Genomic DNA, 12082 nt, shown 5'->3' on the forward strand with positions numbered 1-12082 from the left:
TGTTTCCAGGTTTGAGGTTGCACTGGATCTTCATATCTCATCTTATTCTGTCTCGATTCCTCTGTCTGGCATAGGTCTTATCAGGAGGAGAGCATCTTATAAATGCTATAAACCAGTTGCATGTTACTTTGAGCCAGGACTGAATTTTCACTCTGCTGGTGCCATTCTCTGACCCATCACAAAAGTGGGAACCTTGGTTGGTGCACAGGCTCTGTCCTGGGTCTGTCCTGCCTTTTTCTCCCTGTTGCTCTACCACTCCCCATAGTCTTCTAGAATAGTGGGCTTTCTCATAAGCTTTGCCTCTGGGTGCTTGCATCCATTTTGTGCAGAAGTTTGGTATATTTGCAGCAAAATTGTGCACATGGTGCAGTATGGGATTACTGTGATCTGGCTGTGGTTGAAGTCTGACTGGTGAAAAAAATCACTGCATTTCTTTGGTTTGCTCTCAGCTTCTCTATTGTTCAGTATTATTTTTTTCAGTTGCCTTCCACTTTCATCTAAATTTTAGAGAACACGAGTGTTTGGGATGGGTTGCAGAAAGGGAAGATGAGCCTTCTGTAATGAAGCATTTACCTCCTCTGTGACCTACTGGTTCACACTGGAGTGTCTTTTCTCTTTGGTTTCAGACCATGTCATTTTTTTACCCTCTTAATTCCACCTTCTCTTACAAGTAACAGTGCTAAGAAGCACATTTTTAATATTTCATCTCCACTCTTTACACATTTGAAATACCTGTAGGCTTGTGCATCTCCTCTTAGTCACAACTTAACCGAAGGGTAGCATATTTTAATTTTTTAATATGGACACATCTAATCTTGCATCTCAAGTCACACTCAAGCCTTAAGTCATTCTTGATAAAATAACCTGCTGGTTGCTGAGATTTGCCTTCAGTTTGTTGCTTTCCTTACCTCCACGACTTGCATTTCTTGCTGTAATTCAGTGAAGCCTTTACTGTTCTTTATGTACCACTAGTCCAGAGAATGCTCTGTCCCTTCTCCACGATGCGACATCGCCTGGTGGGGACGTGAGCAGCTTCCTACCCCATATTGCCTGCTTTATGTAACACAGTGACTTTTTTAATTTCTGTTGCAGATTACTTTCCACGCTGCTGCTTAACCATTTTTTATATACTGATATTGTCTCTGTAGTTTTTTTCTTCCCTGGGTCTATTTGTTTTCACTTTTTCTTACTGAATATTGTTTTAACTTAGCCTGTTTGTTTCTAATGTCTGCATTCTTGTGTTTAAATTGTCTCTTCTTCAGCATGGAATTTTCTGTTCGGGATAGACAAGTCATGGCTGTTTCTTGTCCATTCATGCCTGTCCCCAGAACACTGGATTTTTATAGTACAGTCCCTGTTCTGTTCTGGGACAAAGCAGGGAGGAGTGTGGCCTTGCTCTTCTCAGAACAGCTGCTAATTCAGAGGCTGTGTGCTCCTTGAAGGAAGGGGGAGGAGAAGATGAAAAGAAGGGAAGCAAGAGATGTCAGCTAGGGAGTGAAGGAAATCCAAATATTTGTTTAGAAATGGAGCTGTGTTGTCTTCTGTATTTTAGGAGAAGTAGCTTCTGGAGATTTACCTCATCAGTTGCTTGCAGTAGTATGAATGTGCCATGCTTAAAATCCAGTTTTACACTTAAACTTGATAAAAGCAGGAAAACAAAGGAGGAGGATAATCTTCAGCATGAAATGTACATGTAGTTTACAAGGCATCTTCAGCCCAGCACAAGTTACCATGGTCCAATAACAAGGTTACTGTCTTTGGGTGAAGGATGAGCAGTTTTAGATGTGTGTTCTGGTGATTGTGTTACTCTGTCCAAGTTCACCCTGGAAATCTCAATACCTTTTAGTTTCTATTTTCCAAAATAGAAAGAAAAGTGCTTTCCTCAGTGGTGTCTGTGAGGAAAGGTGCATTACAGAGATAAAATGCTTCCATGCTATGGTAATGGGAGCCGCAGAAGACTCCAGCCAAGTCAGCAGCATCTGTCTCAAACTACCACTTAAGCTTTACATGCAGATTATTCCATGTCCTCAGGTACAGTAATTACACAGCTGACTTTATTAAACTGTATAGTATGCAGGTAAGAGCAAAGTCTTGTTTCAGGTGAGATACAGAGCATCTGAAATGCTAGAAGCCTTTAAGAGGCTGTGAACGGCTATTTGCAAGGGTAGGCATGTTTTACATTGCTGATATGGTCAAGTTTAAAACAGAATAACTGCATGTTTCTGAAAGTCCTCTTGAGATTTTTGTGGGAGTAGGATTTTTGGAAGGATTCGGTGGTTCTGGGCAGCAGCAGGCTCTGTCAGAGCATGCTCCAGCTTGTTCTGTTTTCTGGGTGGCTATATGTGGCTATTTTAGAATGAGAATCACCGCTGTGTCTAATTCTGAGGAATAGCAGCTACTGTCAGTTGGTAATTAATTTACATGAGAACTTCTACTGCTTCAGCATTTCTAAAAATCAAGATGTTAAATTAAACCATGTTGCATTAAGGGATTTGTGAAAACTACAGAGGAGCACAAAATTCACGTAATCTCTGGCACTGCTTGGTGAATCCAAGCTTTCTATCTTGGCAAGGTGCTGGTTGAATGATGTTGCTTTCTGTTGTGGGGAGCTTGCAGTTAGGTTTTGGGGCTCTTTTTTTTGAGGTCCTGGTGATTCTCTTCCAAACAGATGCAGAGGTCACGGGGTTGCATTTACCTCACTGGCACTAATTGCTTGATTGCTTTAGCAATGTTTATAGGATTCCTTCAACATTTTGGGCGACACTGGGTTTTTATTCCCTCTTACTTCGCTAGGCTTGTTGTCATGGTATCTGCCAGCACTTCCCATTCAGATATTAAAATTGAGTGGTGTCTGTATGTCTGGTTCATTTTCCGTCTCTTACCCTCTCCCCAAGGGAGGGTTTTACGTGGGATGTAGCACACTGCTTGCAAGGGCTTCCTTTGGGGGATTTTTTTAATCACGCAGCAGTATCTCTGTTGGAGCAGGCCTGGTGGAAGGAAGACCCTTATACTTGGATTGGAGTTTATTAAATCCTACATGTGTTGAGCCCCCATGGGAGCTCATTGTGCAACTTGTGACTCCCCCTGAGCCCCCCAAAAAGGCCTTGTCTCCTCCACAGATGAGCTTTTATCTGAGTCTCTCTGGCGTTGCCAGGCATAAGGCAGTGATAGGAATTTTCTCCCTGGAGAATTCCTGTGGGGAGGACCAAGCCTTTGCTGTTCGGAGAAGAGTTTACTTCAGGAATCTTGTCCCATTTGAGCAGGTTTGTGTCAGCATGTATGCCTTTACACGTGCTCTAGCTAGAGCTAGGCTTCAGCTTGTGCAACATAGAGGGCTTTTCCCTGAGGTTTGGGTTTAGATTTAATTAATTATTCATTATGAAACTACAAACAAGTTTTTTAGGAGGGAATCTGTTATGAGTATATCCCAGTGTGAATCTGGAACCTGGTTTTCCTCTTCAGTAGGAGTCCACTAATCCTCAAAATTTTGATAAACTAATGTCTGTTTTTAACCAAGGATAATCGTGCTACTTAGTTGTAGGTGGACTGTTGCATCAAAACATATTTGGGGCTCTAAACTGCATTGCATTTAAATACAACTGACTTTTTCTAATGTAGAAGTGGGATCTTCTCAAATGGACTAGCATGAGCACCCAAAATACAGCAATTTAATGGAAGATTCACAAGCAAATTTTGTACCCGTTCACTCTCCCACAAAGGCAAAACCCAGGCTCCTCATCCTTCTCTTGTTTTTGCTTTGAGGAGGACTATATGTTTTTCCCTAAATTCTTGTGAGTGATAGTTGTATTGTAATAGGAGGATGATACTTTCTTGTTATTCATGGACAACATGTTATTAAATCCTAGTCTGTATGAATGTCAGGAGTCTGTATTCTGAGTAAGCTATAGACTAAAGAGTGATAAAGAGCAGGGCTGAGCACAGAACAAGGTACTGTTATAGTTGGGTTACAGTGACAGCGACAGCCTTAGCTTGCCCGTTTGGTCCTAGAAGCTGCTTTCCTCTGGTTTGCCTCTCCTGTGACTGCAGTGTGCATCTCTGGGGTGACAGCAGGTGCTTCTCCTTAGTGAAGGGCTGGAGGATGACTGAGACTGGTGTTACTGGCATGCAAAAGGATCATACAAGGAGCAGGGTTTGAACTGGTCTCATGACCAGATCTCATTTTCCCTTGATCTGAATCTTTTCTCCATAGCTTCCTTTTTTTAGGTAAACAGCTCTATTGTTGGTAACTGTCATTGAAACAAAAAAAAAATGAAGCAGGCGATTCACTTGACCCTTTTTGTACAATTTGAATGTAGCTGCTCAAGGGTATTTGTGTAACCTTTTCCGAAAGCCCCTACTTCACACAGCTTTTCATGAGTTGCAGTCATTATTTGTCCTTCCAGAAGTGTATTTAAAATGCTTCTGAAATGGTTTGGAGGCTACAAAGGGCTTTGCTCTGAAATGGGACTACCAGCTGGAGCAGGGCTTACTTTGAAAGTCAGAAGTCTCTTCTGTTACTGTTATTTAGAAGCGTGATGATTCTTTCTCTTGCTTACTGCTTTCCTTGCCAGCCATCTGTAGGTGGTATTTATTAGGAACATCTCCAATTTTTTTATGACAATTGTTAGGAAAGGTTGAAGGGCATGTGCAGGTCTGCTCGGAAGAGTCACAGGGTGGCCAGTGAGTTCAGCTCAGCGGCTGTGATAGAGAGAAGCTCACCCTGGCACCAGTTTCTTCTCTAAATGGTTGCTGATGTTGGAACAGGCAAAAATTGGGGCCAGGAGGCTCAGAGAATTCATGGCAAGCATGACTTTATCTTTTGGTCCCAAACCCAGAGCGACTGAAGGCTGTTACCATCTGACGGCTTCTGCCTGGCTAATATGAGATGAGCTGTCAGACGTGGCCTACTTCTGAAGGGAGGGATTGTGTCAGAGAAAAGCATCAGCGCTTGCTGGCGTTCATGTTATGGCTGTCAGGCGGGCAGTTTTAATGAGGTTTTACATCTGGGCAAGGGACAACAAAACCACAGTTTAAGGCAATCTGCGTTGTTGCTGCCCCATTCTGTTCTTTTCGTGAGTGACTGTTGATAGTGGAGACCGTAGTCCTCTAATGTGACTTTGCATTCCAGAGTAGCTTGTTTTCAAAAAAGGATACTTTAAAAACTTGATTTAACTTCTCTGGTCACAGGTGAGCAATTCAAAGTTGTACTCATCTGTAAGTTGCTTTTAGAATGGTAGTTTTCATCAATAGGAAGGCTTGAAACTTGTCTGAGAAAGTAGTTTACTTCTATTTTCCTTGTGGGAATGATTGCAGTAGGAGCTGTATGGAGAAAACCAGCAGGAACAGTGTATTTGTAGAGCTTGAGTAGAAGAGATTATTGAGCTTTTAACATGTCTTGCCAAAACCTTCCTGGATTAACTCCTGCTTGAGCTAGAGTTTAGCTTTTAGAAAAAAAAAAAATCAGAACTTTCAGAATTTACAGTGGTAGCAGAGCTGACAAAATGGTTGGTAGGTAGTTAAAATAATCTGTTACCTTCAGTGTCACAACCAGAACAAATAACTTCCCCAACAAAACAGCATTTGACTTGTTTCTAGCATGGTTTCTCTTGTTTCAACTGCCACGGGACGTGGGAGAAGTAACTCCATGTTTTTATCTGCTGGACAGACATTATTAAGAAAAAATAAATCAATCTGTATTGCAGATGAGCACTAATATAGTGCTGTTAAGCTTCACCTTGTCACCTTTTTTGATCAGGTAGACAGATTATCCACCATCTTTTAATTGAAACAATTTTCAGTGCCACGGTGTTGTTCTTGAAGCATGTACACCAGGACTGGGCACGGCGCTTTGGCAGCAAAGTAGCCAGCCAGATCAGAAGCAGTCACTTGTCTTTCCCTTTTCAAGTGTGTAGCTTTTATTCCAAGAAAAAATCATTTTAAGTGTTCTGGCAGCACTGGAGTCTTGAGGTGTGGTTGATTCTCCATCACGCTGGACCCAAGTCCTTCACTTCCCATATGGAAGTTAAGCTCTGTTAACTTGGTTTGTTAGGATGTTATCTTGGGTTTGAGCTAACTTTATGTATTTGTAGTTCACTGATGAGCTTAAATTGCTTTGCGTCCTCGCTCCGTCCTCTTTGTCCTTATTCTCTCCTCCTGTATTTCTGCAGTCGCTCTTCGGCAGCAAGGACTTTGGTTTTTTCCAGTCTTGATGGAAATAAATGGTTTATGGCCAAGATCCGTTTCCTGAGAGAGACCTGTGGGAAAACATCTTTCTGTTAATTTCCTAGTCACAATTCCCAGTTAAAGATCTGTTGGCTGATTATTTTTTTTTAAATCCATTTAATATGTGCCATGTTAATTTTGTTTTAGTCAATTAATAAGCAGTACCAAATGAAGTGCTTTATAGAAGACCAAGTATATCAATGCTATGAAATCGACATTCTTAAAATTTGTAAGTCGAACTTGTAATCTCATCAAGAGGGATGTCAGTTCAGTTTGACAGAATCTATTTTCCATAGATGTAATTTGATTGACATTGATTTTATTACCCCTCTCTAATTCTTTATTATTGGAATCCAGTATCGAATATTCTGTAATTTTGCCTCGCTTAGCATTAGACTGATGGACCTGTAATTACTTGGGTCATCCAGTCCTCCCTCTTTGAATTTCAGTGCAAAATTCTTTCCTCAAGGCTCCTGGAATTTGTTCAGTGCTGTAAGAATTACTGAAAATCACAAGAGAACCATTTGTACTTTTTTTGGAGGCTATTCTGTGCAAGTAATCCAGATCTTCTCATTTAAAAATGTATAATTTTAGGAACTCCTGTTTAGCACCCACATGGGTTGCTGCTTAGTAGTTCATACGGCTTCTTCAGGTGCATATAACATATCTATCTTCTCTGTACTGTTACTATGTGCTGGTGAGTCAGCATGCGTGTTAAGGCATCTTTTTTTCTGTAATCTGAAAAAAAAAAAAATTTGTTATTCTGACCTTTACTAGCCAGAGATTTTTTTTTCTTCTGGGTTTATGTTTGTTTCCTGTGATTTTTCTGTTCTAAATTATTTGGGTTTCTATGCATTTTCTCTTTATCTCTTAGTGTAAATATGGATTGGGTAAGCAGAGTGGCTTACAAGGGAGGTAAAGGCAGGTACAGGTCTGTAACTGTCCCCACTTTTTTTCATAGTTGAAGGCGTTTGGGTGTATGGATAAATATAAACCGGATATATTGACTTTTTAATTTTCTTTCTTGTGGTTTCCTTTAATCTTTAATTCAGCTCTGAAATGGAACCTTCTAAAATATGAAATAGGTACAGCTTGAGCTTGGCTTTGCATGTGTTGGGCTTTTTTCTGAGACTCTCAATTACTTAATTTTTAACCCTGTTATTGTTCACTTTTAGACCTATTCTTTACCAGATAATAGGAGGTCCACTTTGCATTTTTTTTTTTCAAGCTAGATAAAACATTTATAAAAAAAGTAGTAATAGTGATACAACAAGGTGTTGTTTTAAGATTATCTAGAAATATCTCTTGCCTGTCCTACTGAATCGCAGCATGGGATGAGCTATTGGATTCCAAATGACAGAAAATATTTACTATTTACAGTGCTGTTCCTGGGAAGTGTAGCATGGGAATGAACTTCAGTGTCTGTGTGGGATCCCACTGAGAGGTCCAGCTGCTTGCTTCATGCTGCCAGATTGCGTCCAAAGAAATGTTACCCTTTTTCAGTACATGCAGTAAGAGCACATGATGAAAAAAAGTTCATACTGCTTCACTGTGTTCTGGAACAAATCCTCCTCTTCTTTCTCTACCAGTAACAATTCTTCCTGCTTTCACATCTAGAGTCTGTGTTTTGTCTGGCATAAGGTGTATTGCCCTTGAGAGTCATTTGAAAATATCTTTAGCTAGATATAGAATTTTTTTGGTTTCTTAGTTGCGTTTAGCACACTAAAACTTTATGACGTCTGCTAGCAGTTGTAAAGCTTTTCACAAATTATTTTTTGCTAGGTTTAGTCTCTTCTCAGTAGTGATACTGGGGGGGGGGATGTCTGTCTTCATAAAATGAGGGTGTTTAGGGGAGATGATTGAAAATACAAAAGAAACCAAACTAAATATAGCTCTGAAGTGGCAAGCTCCTAACCGAAAGATTTTCTCATTTCGGCTTCACAAATACCAGGTGTTTGAGACAATTCTGCCAAGATTGGTGGTCTGCAAAGGGTGTGGGGTTTGAGGGGTTTTTTTTTAAATAAAAGGGATTTTTTTCTTGAATTAACAGAAATACAGTGTTCAGAATGCTGAGTAGACCTACCTTTCTTGTGATAATATAATATAAGAAATATAGCAATTAATGTAATTGATATGAAATTATAACCAATAGCTTAGGAGTAACAGCCCTTAAATTATATTACGAGTTTTATATATTCCATCATGTTCAGGAATATACAGTAAGAAATAATCATGTTTCTGTGTCTCTATTTTCTAAGTGAAATTTTATGGCAGTATAACTGTTTTTTTTTTTTAAGACAGGTTCTGCAGGCAGGCACGCAGACAGCTTTGTTCCTGTTGGTGGTACTTATCCTTCACCTTGGAGAAAATATTTGATTCCAGTTGGTAGTGAGAATCAGAGATGGTAGTATTTACATAACACAAATAACGTTACTGGAGAACTCCAAGGAAAGGAGTGAATGGTCTGTGCGGAATTTTCATGTCATTCTTATCTTGCATTGCCATTATTTCCCTTCCCTTCAGTTTGTGTTGTCTGTGGGTTTGTTATCCATGGTCTGTTCCTTGCAGAAGCGTTTACAGGATTGTTCCTTTGAGAGATTATTAAAAATCATTCTATGTATGATAGAGGTTGGTCAGTCCATGTGCCTCGAGAGTTAACAGTGGCTGGATATGTAAGCTGTGTTCAGACAGACTGACATAAATCCCAGGGCCTTGCTTCAGCCATGCCTGTTACAGTGCACCTCTGAAGATCAATAGGTGGTTGAAGGGAGCAGGAGCTTCCTCTAAAAAGAGGCTTGTTTGCTAGAGAATGGCTTCCTTCTGCCTAGAACTGTTCAGGATTAAATATTAAGGATTTGATGTGTTCAAAGGCAGAGGGATCTGGGCTGTATAAAACAGGTAGACAGGAAGAGGAAGCCATGGCATGCGGAGCATCTCTACAGTAGTTCTGCTCCAGGCTTTGTGCTCTGTCCGACTTCCGCTCGTTCTTGGTTAATGTTGTGTAACTTAGGGAAGAATATTTTTGGTGAGATTAATTCAGTTCTTCAGAAAGACTGGGTATGGTTTTATACTTATTTCTGAATTTAAATTGATTGGATGGAATTGCTCCCTGGATATATTGTAGTTTAAAACAGTAATTTTTCATCCTTACGCCTGCATGTGGGCATTTTAGGCATGAACTGCAGTGTTTCCATGGATTTTTAAGGTCTTCCATCACATAGTTAGCAGCTTTTAGTGCTTTGATGTGATTTTGTAAGACAGAAGCGCTCCCTGTATTTGTGTTACAGCAAACGCTGTATTTTTGGTGGCTCTGACTTTGAGAAACACACAGATGCTTTTTTGTAGTCCAGGAGACAAAGAAACAAAGCGTTGTGCTTGGGAGGCAGGATCCGTGCCTCCGGGGTACATCAAGGCACTTGGTGTGCAGCTGCTTTCCCAACCTCCACTTTCTCCTGGTGAGCAGGAGCTGGGTCGCTGTTTGCTGCTCCTGTGGATAGAAATCATCTTCCACAAGTGCTGTCCTTCTCCGTGGGAGGGATTTTCACAGGTTTCCTTTCTTGCTGCTTGTGAGGAGCACTTAAATCCCCTGCACATCAGTTCCCAGAGGCAGATTGTCTTTTGGCTTGCTGTTCTCTAGATATACTTGAAGGGTGTATGAGGAGGAGCATGATTGAAAGACTGGATAGCTTGCCTGCTCGCTTGGGCTCGCTTATTCTTGAAATTTTGTTATCCATGTGCCTTAAAACATAAGAATTGCTGTGATTTCCAAATGTGCAAAATAGCTTCGGTAGGAGGCTCAAAGGAAGGGATCTGGAAGTTGCTGTCTGTCATGTTGCATTAATAGAATTGATGCTGCCAAGCCACTGCTTGGGAACTTGGAAAAGGAACCTCTCTGGTACAAGTTCTCATGGCCTATCACAGACCCACGGCTTTGTCCCCGTGCCACGTGTATGAATATCTGTAGTGCTAATGCCACAGCCTCTCCAGCTCCGTCTTACTTGTCTCAGTTATTAACCAGGTCTCCTCTTTCCTGCTGCAAACGTAAACACAGATTTAGTAGAACAGAAGCTGTTGAAATTATTTTGGCTGCTAAAGTGGGCTCCTGCCATCCCATGTGCAGCAGCAGTTGTCCTGGTTTGGGTTTGCTGTCATCCCTCATACAAAGAGAAGAGCTTTAATGTGCTCTTTAATAAGGTCTCTTACCCTGCTGCAATTTGATCTGTCCTTTCTCTTGCTACTTACTGGCTGCTCACTGAGCAATAAAACGAGATGCAAAGTTGGTTGCCCGTTTCTCAGTCAGCTGCTTCAAGGTTAGTGTTAAAACACTGTTTCCTAATTTTTGCATTTTAAACACTTGTTTACAAACGGTAGGAAAATTACATGTGTGGGGGTTTTACCAATTTTTTTTTTTTTTTTTTTAAAAGGTGGCCTCATTACTGCTGTGGCAGGTCAGCCAGTTACATTTATTAGGAACTCAGCACAAAATTATTACACAGTTTTGCTGCTGTCAAGCCTCATACATGCTTTTCCATAAACTCCCAGGGAAGGCAGGGTGAGGGGTTGCTGCTTTTTATTTTTAAAGTAGGGTCTTCAGAGCAGCAATTTAAAATTTTTATGTTGGCTTCCACTGTATTAAGGAGATAATGAAATGGTGAAGAACGGCACAGAGACCATGGGGGACAGCAGGGATGAAATGAACAGTGTAAGAAAATAGTTCCCACTCTTGGAAATTGTTTCGGTGGTTAAAAAAAAATACTGAGTCCTTTTTTTCTCTTTCTTGTGTTTCAACAGGGCAGAGTTTAGGGTATGGATTCGTTAACTATATTGATCCAAAGGATGCAGAGAAAGCCATTAACACTTTAAATGGACTCAGACTCCAGACCAAAACCATAAAGGTAAGACAATACAAAACGCCTTTTGCTCAATTTGGGAAGTGGAGAAAGTACTTGAAATGGTTTTGGGCAATTTGATCACTATCTTAATCTCCATTTTTAAGGGGCGCTGGGCTAATGAGCTTCTCTTTGGAACAATGGGAGGATGCACAGAAGGTGAAATGTCTTGTTCTGAAATTGCTGCTGTTGTTATAGGGGAGAAAGTAACAGGAAGCTGCTTAAAGCATTGCAGTGAGTCTTACATGTAGAATGAAACAGCCATAGTGATACAGTTATCCAAAAACAGAGGTGAAGAATGTGATAGCGTGTTCTTAAGATCCATATTTTCTTGTATTTTAATGGGAAACACCTTGACGTGGATCTCTTTTAGTGACACTCATGTCATTATCAAGTGTTGAAGATCTGTTTCTCTCAAGTTAGAATATGGTTAAAAAAAAAAAAAAAAAACACAACTTTTTCTCATTTTCCACATCCTTAGTTGTTTGATTTATTCTTTTAAAAGCTGGAGGGATTAGAGATCCCACTGAAGTCTCTTATTTCACTGTTGTAATAGACCATTAGTTATTCAACGACCTTCTTTAGTGGTCTCACAAGAAAAGCAAGTTTCTACATTGTCACATTTTTTGCTGCATGACTGATAAAGCTTTTCTGAAACATCTTACGGATGATTTCCACATCCTGAATTCTGACAATTAACACAACTTTAGGAACGTGAATCAAAAAACTGAAGGGGAAGAAACAGCAGATTTGATTCAAATTACCTGAAACTGCGTTCATCACATTTGAACGCAGCCTTTTGATTTGTACCATTTTCTTAATTTTTCTTCTGTACTCAATTTGTATTTCAAAGCCAAAAATGTTAAAGAATACAAAAATGGAATTTTTATTTTTGAAACTATTGGCACAAGAAGTGTCAGTGACTTTGTATCTTGCAAAAAAAAAAAAAAGTACTGTATGGTCAGTGCTGT

General features: G+C 40.2%; 1 protein-coding gene across 6 annotated transcripts in view; it reads left to right on the top strand.

Annotated features, from left to right (window-relative positions):
* The window catches only part of ELAVL4 (ELAV like neuron-specific RNA binding protein 4), a 41155-nt gene that overhangs the window by 11528 nt on the left and 17545 nt on the right, over positions 1-12082 (top strand). For all 6 annotated transcript variants that reach the window (XM_008949260.1, XM_008949262.1, XM_008949263.1 and 3 more), the window contains one exon: positions 11014-11117. In XM_008949260.1, the coding sequence (XP_008947508.1) occupies positions 11014-11117 (104 nt within the window). The remainder of the gene's footprint in view (positions 1-11013; positions 11118-12082) is intronic.

This window comes from Merops nubicus, unplaced genomic scaffold (genome assembly GCF_000691845.1).
Source record: "Merops nubicus isolate BGI_N331 unplaced genomic scaffold, ASM69184v1 scaffold41091, whole genome shotgun sequence".
NCBI lineage: Eukaryota > Metazoa > Chordata > Aves > Coraciiformes > Meropidae > Merops > Merops nubicus.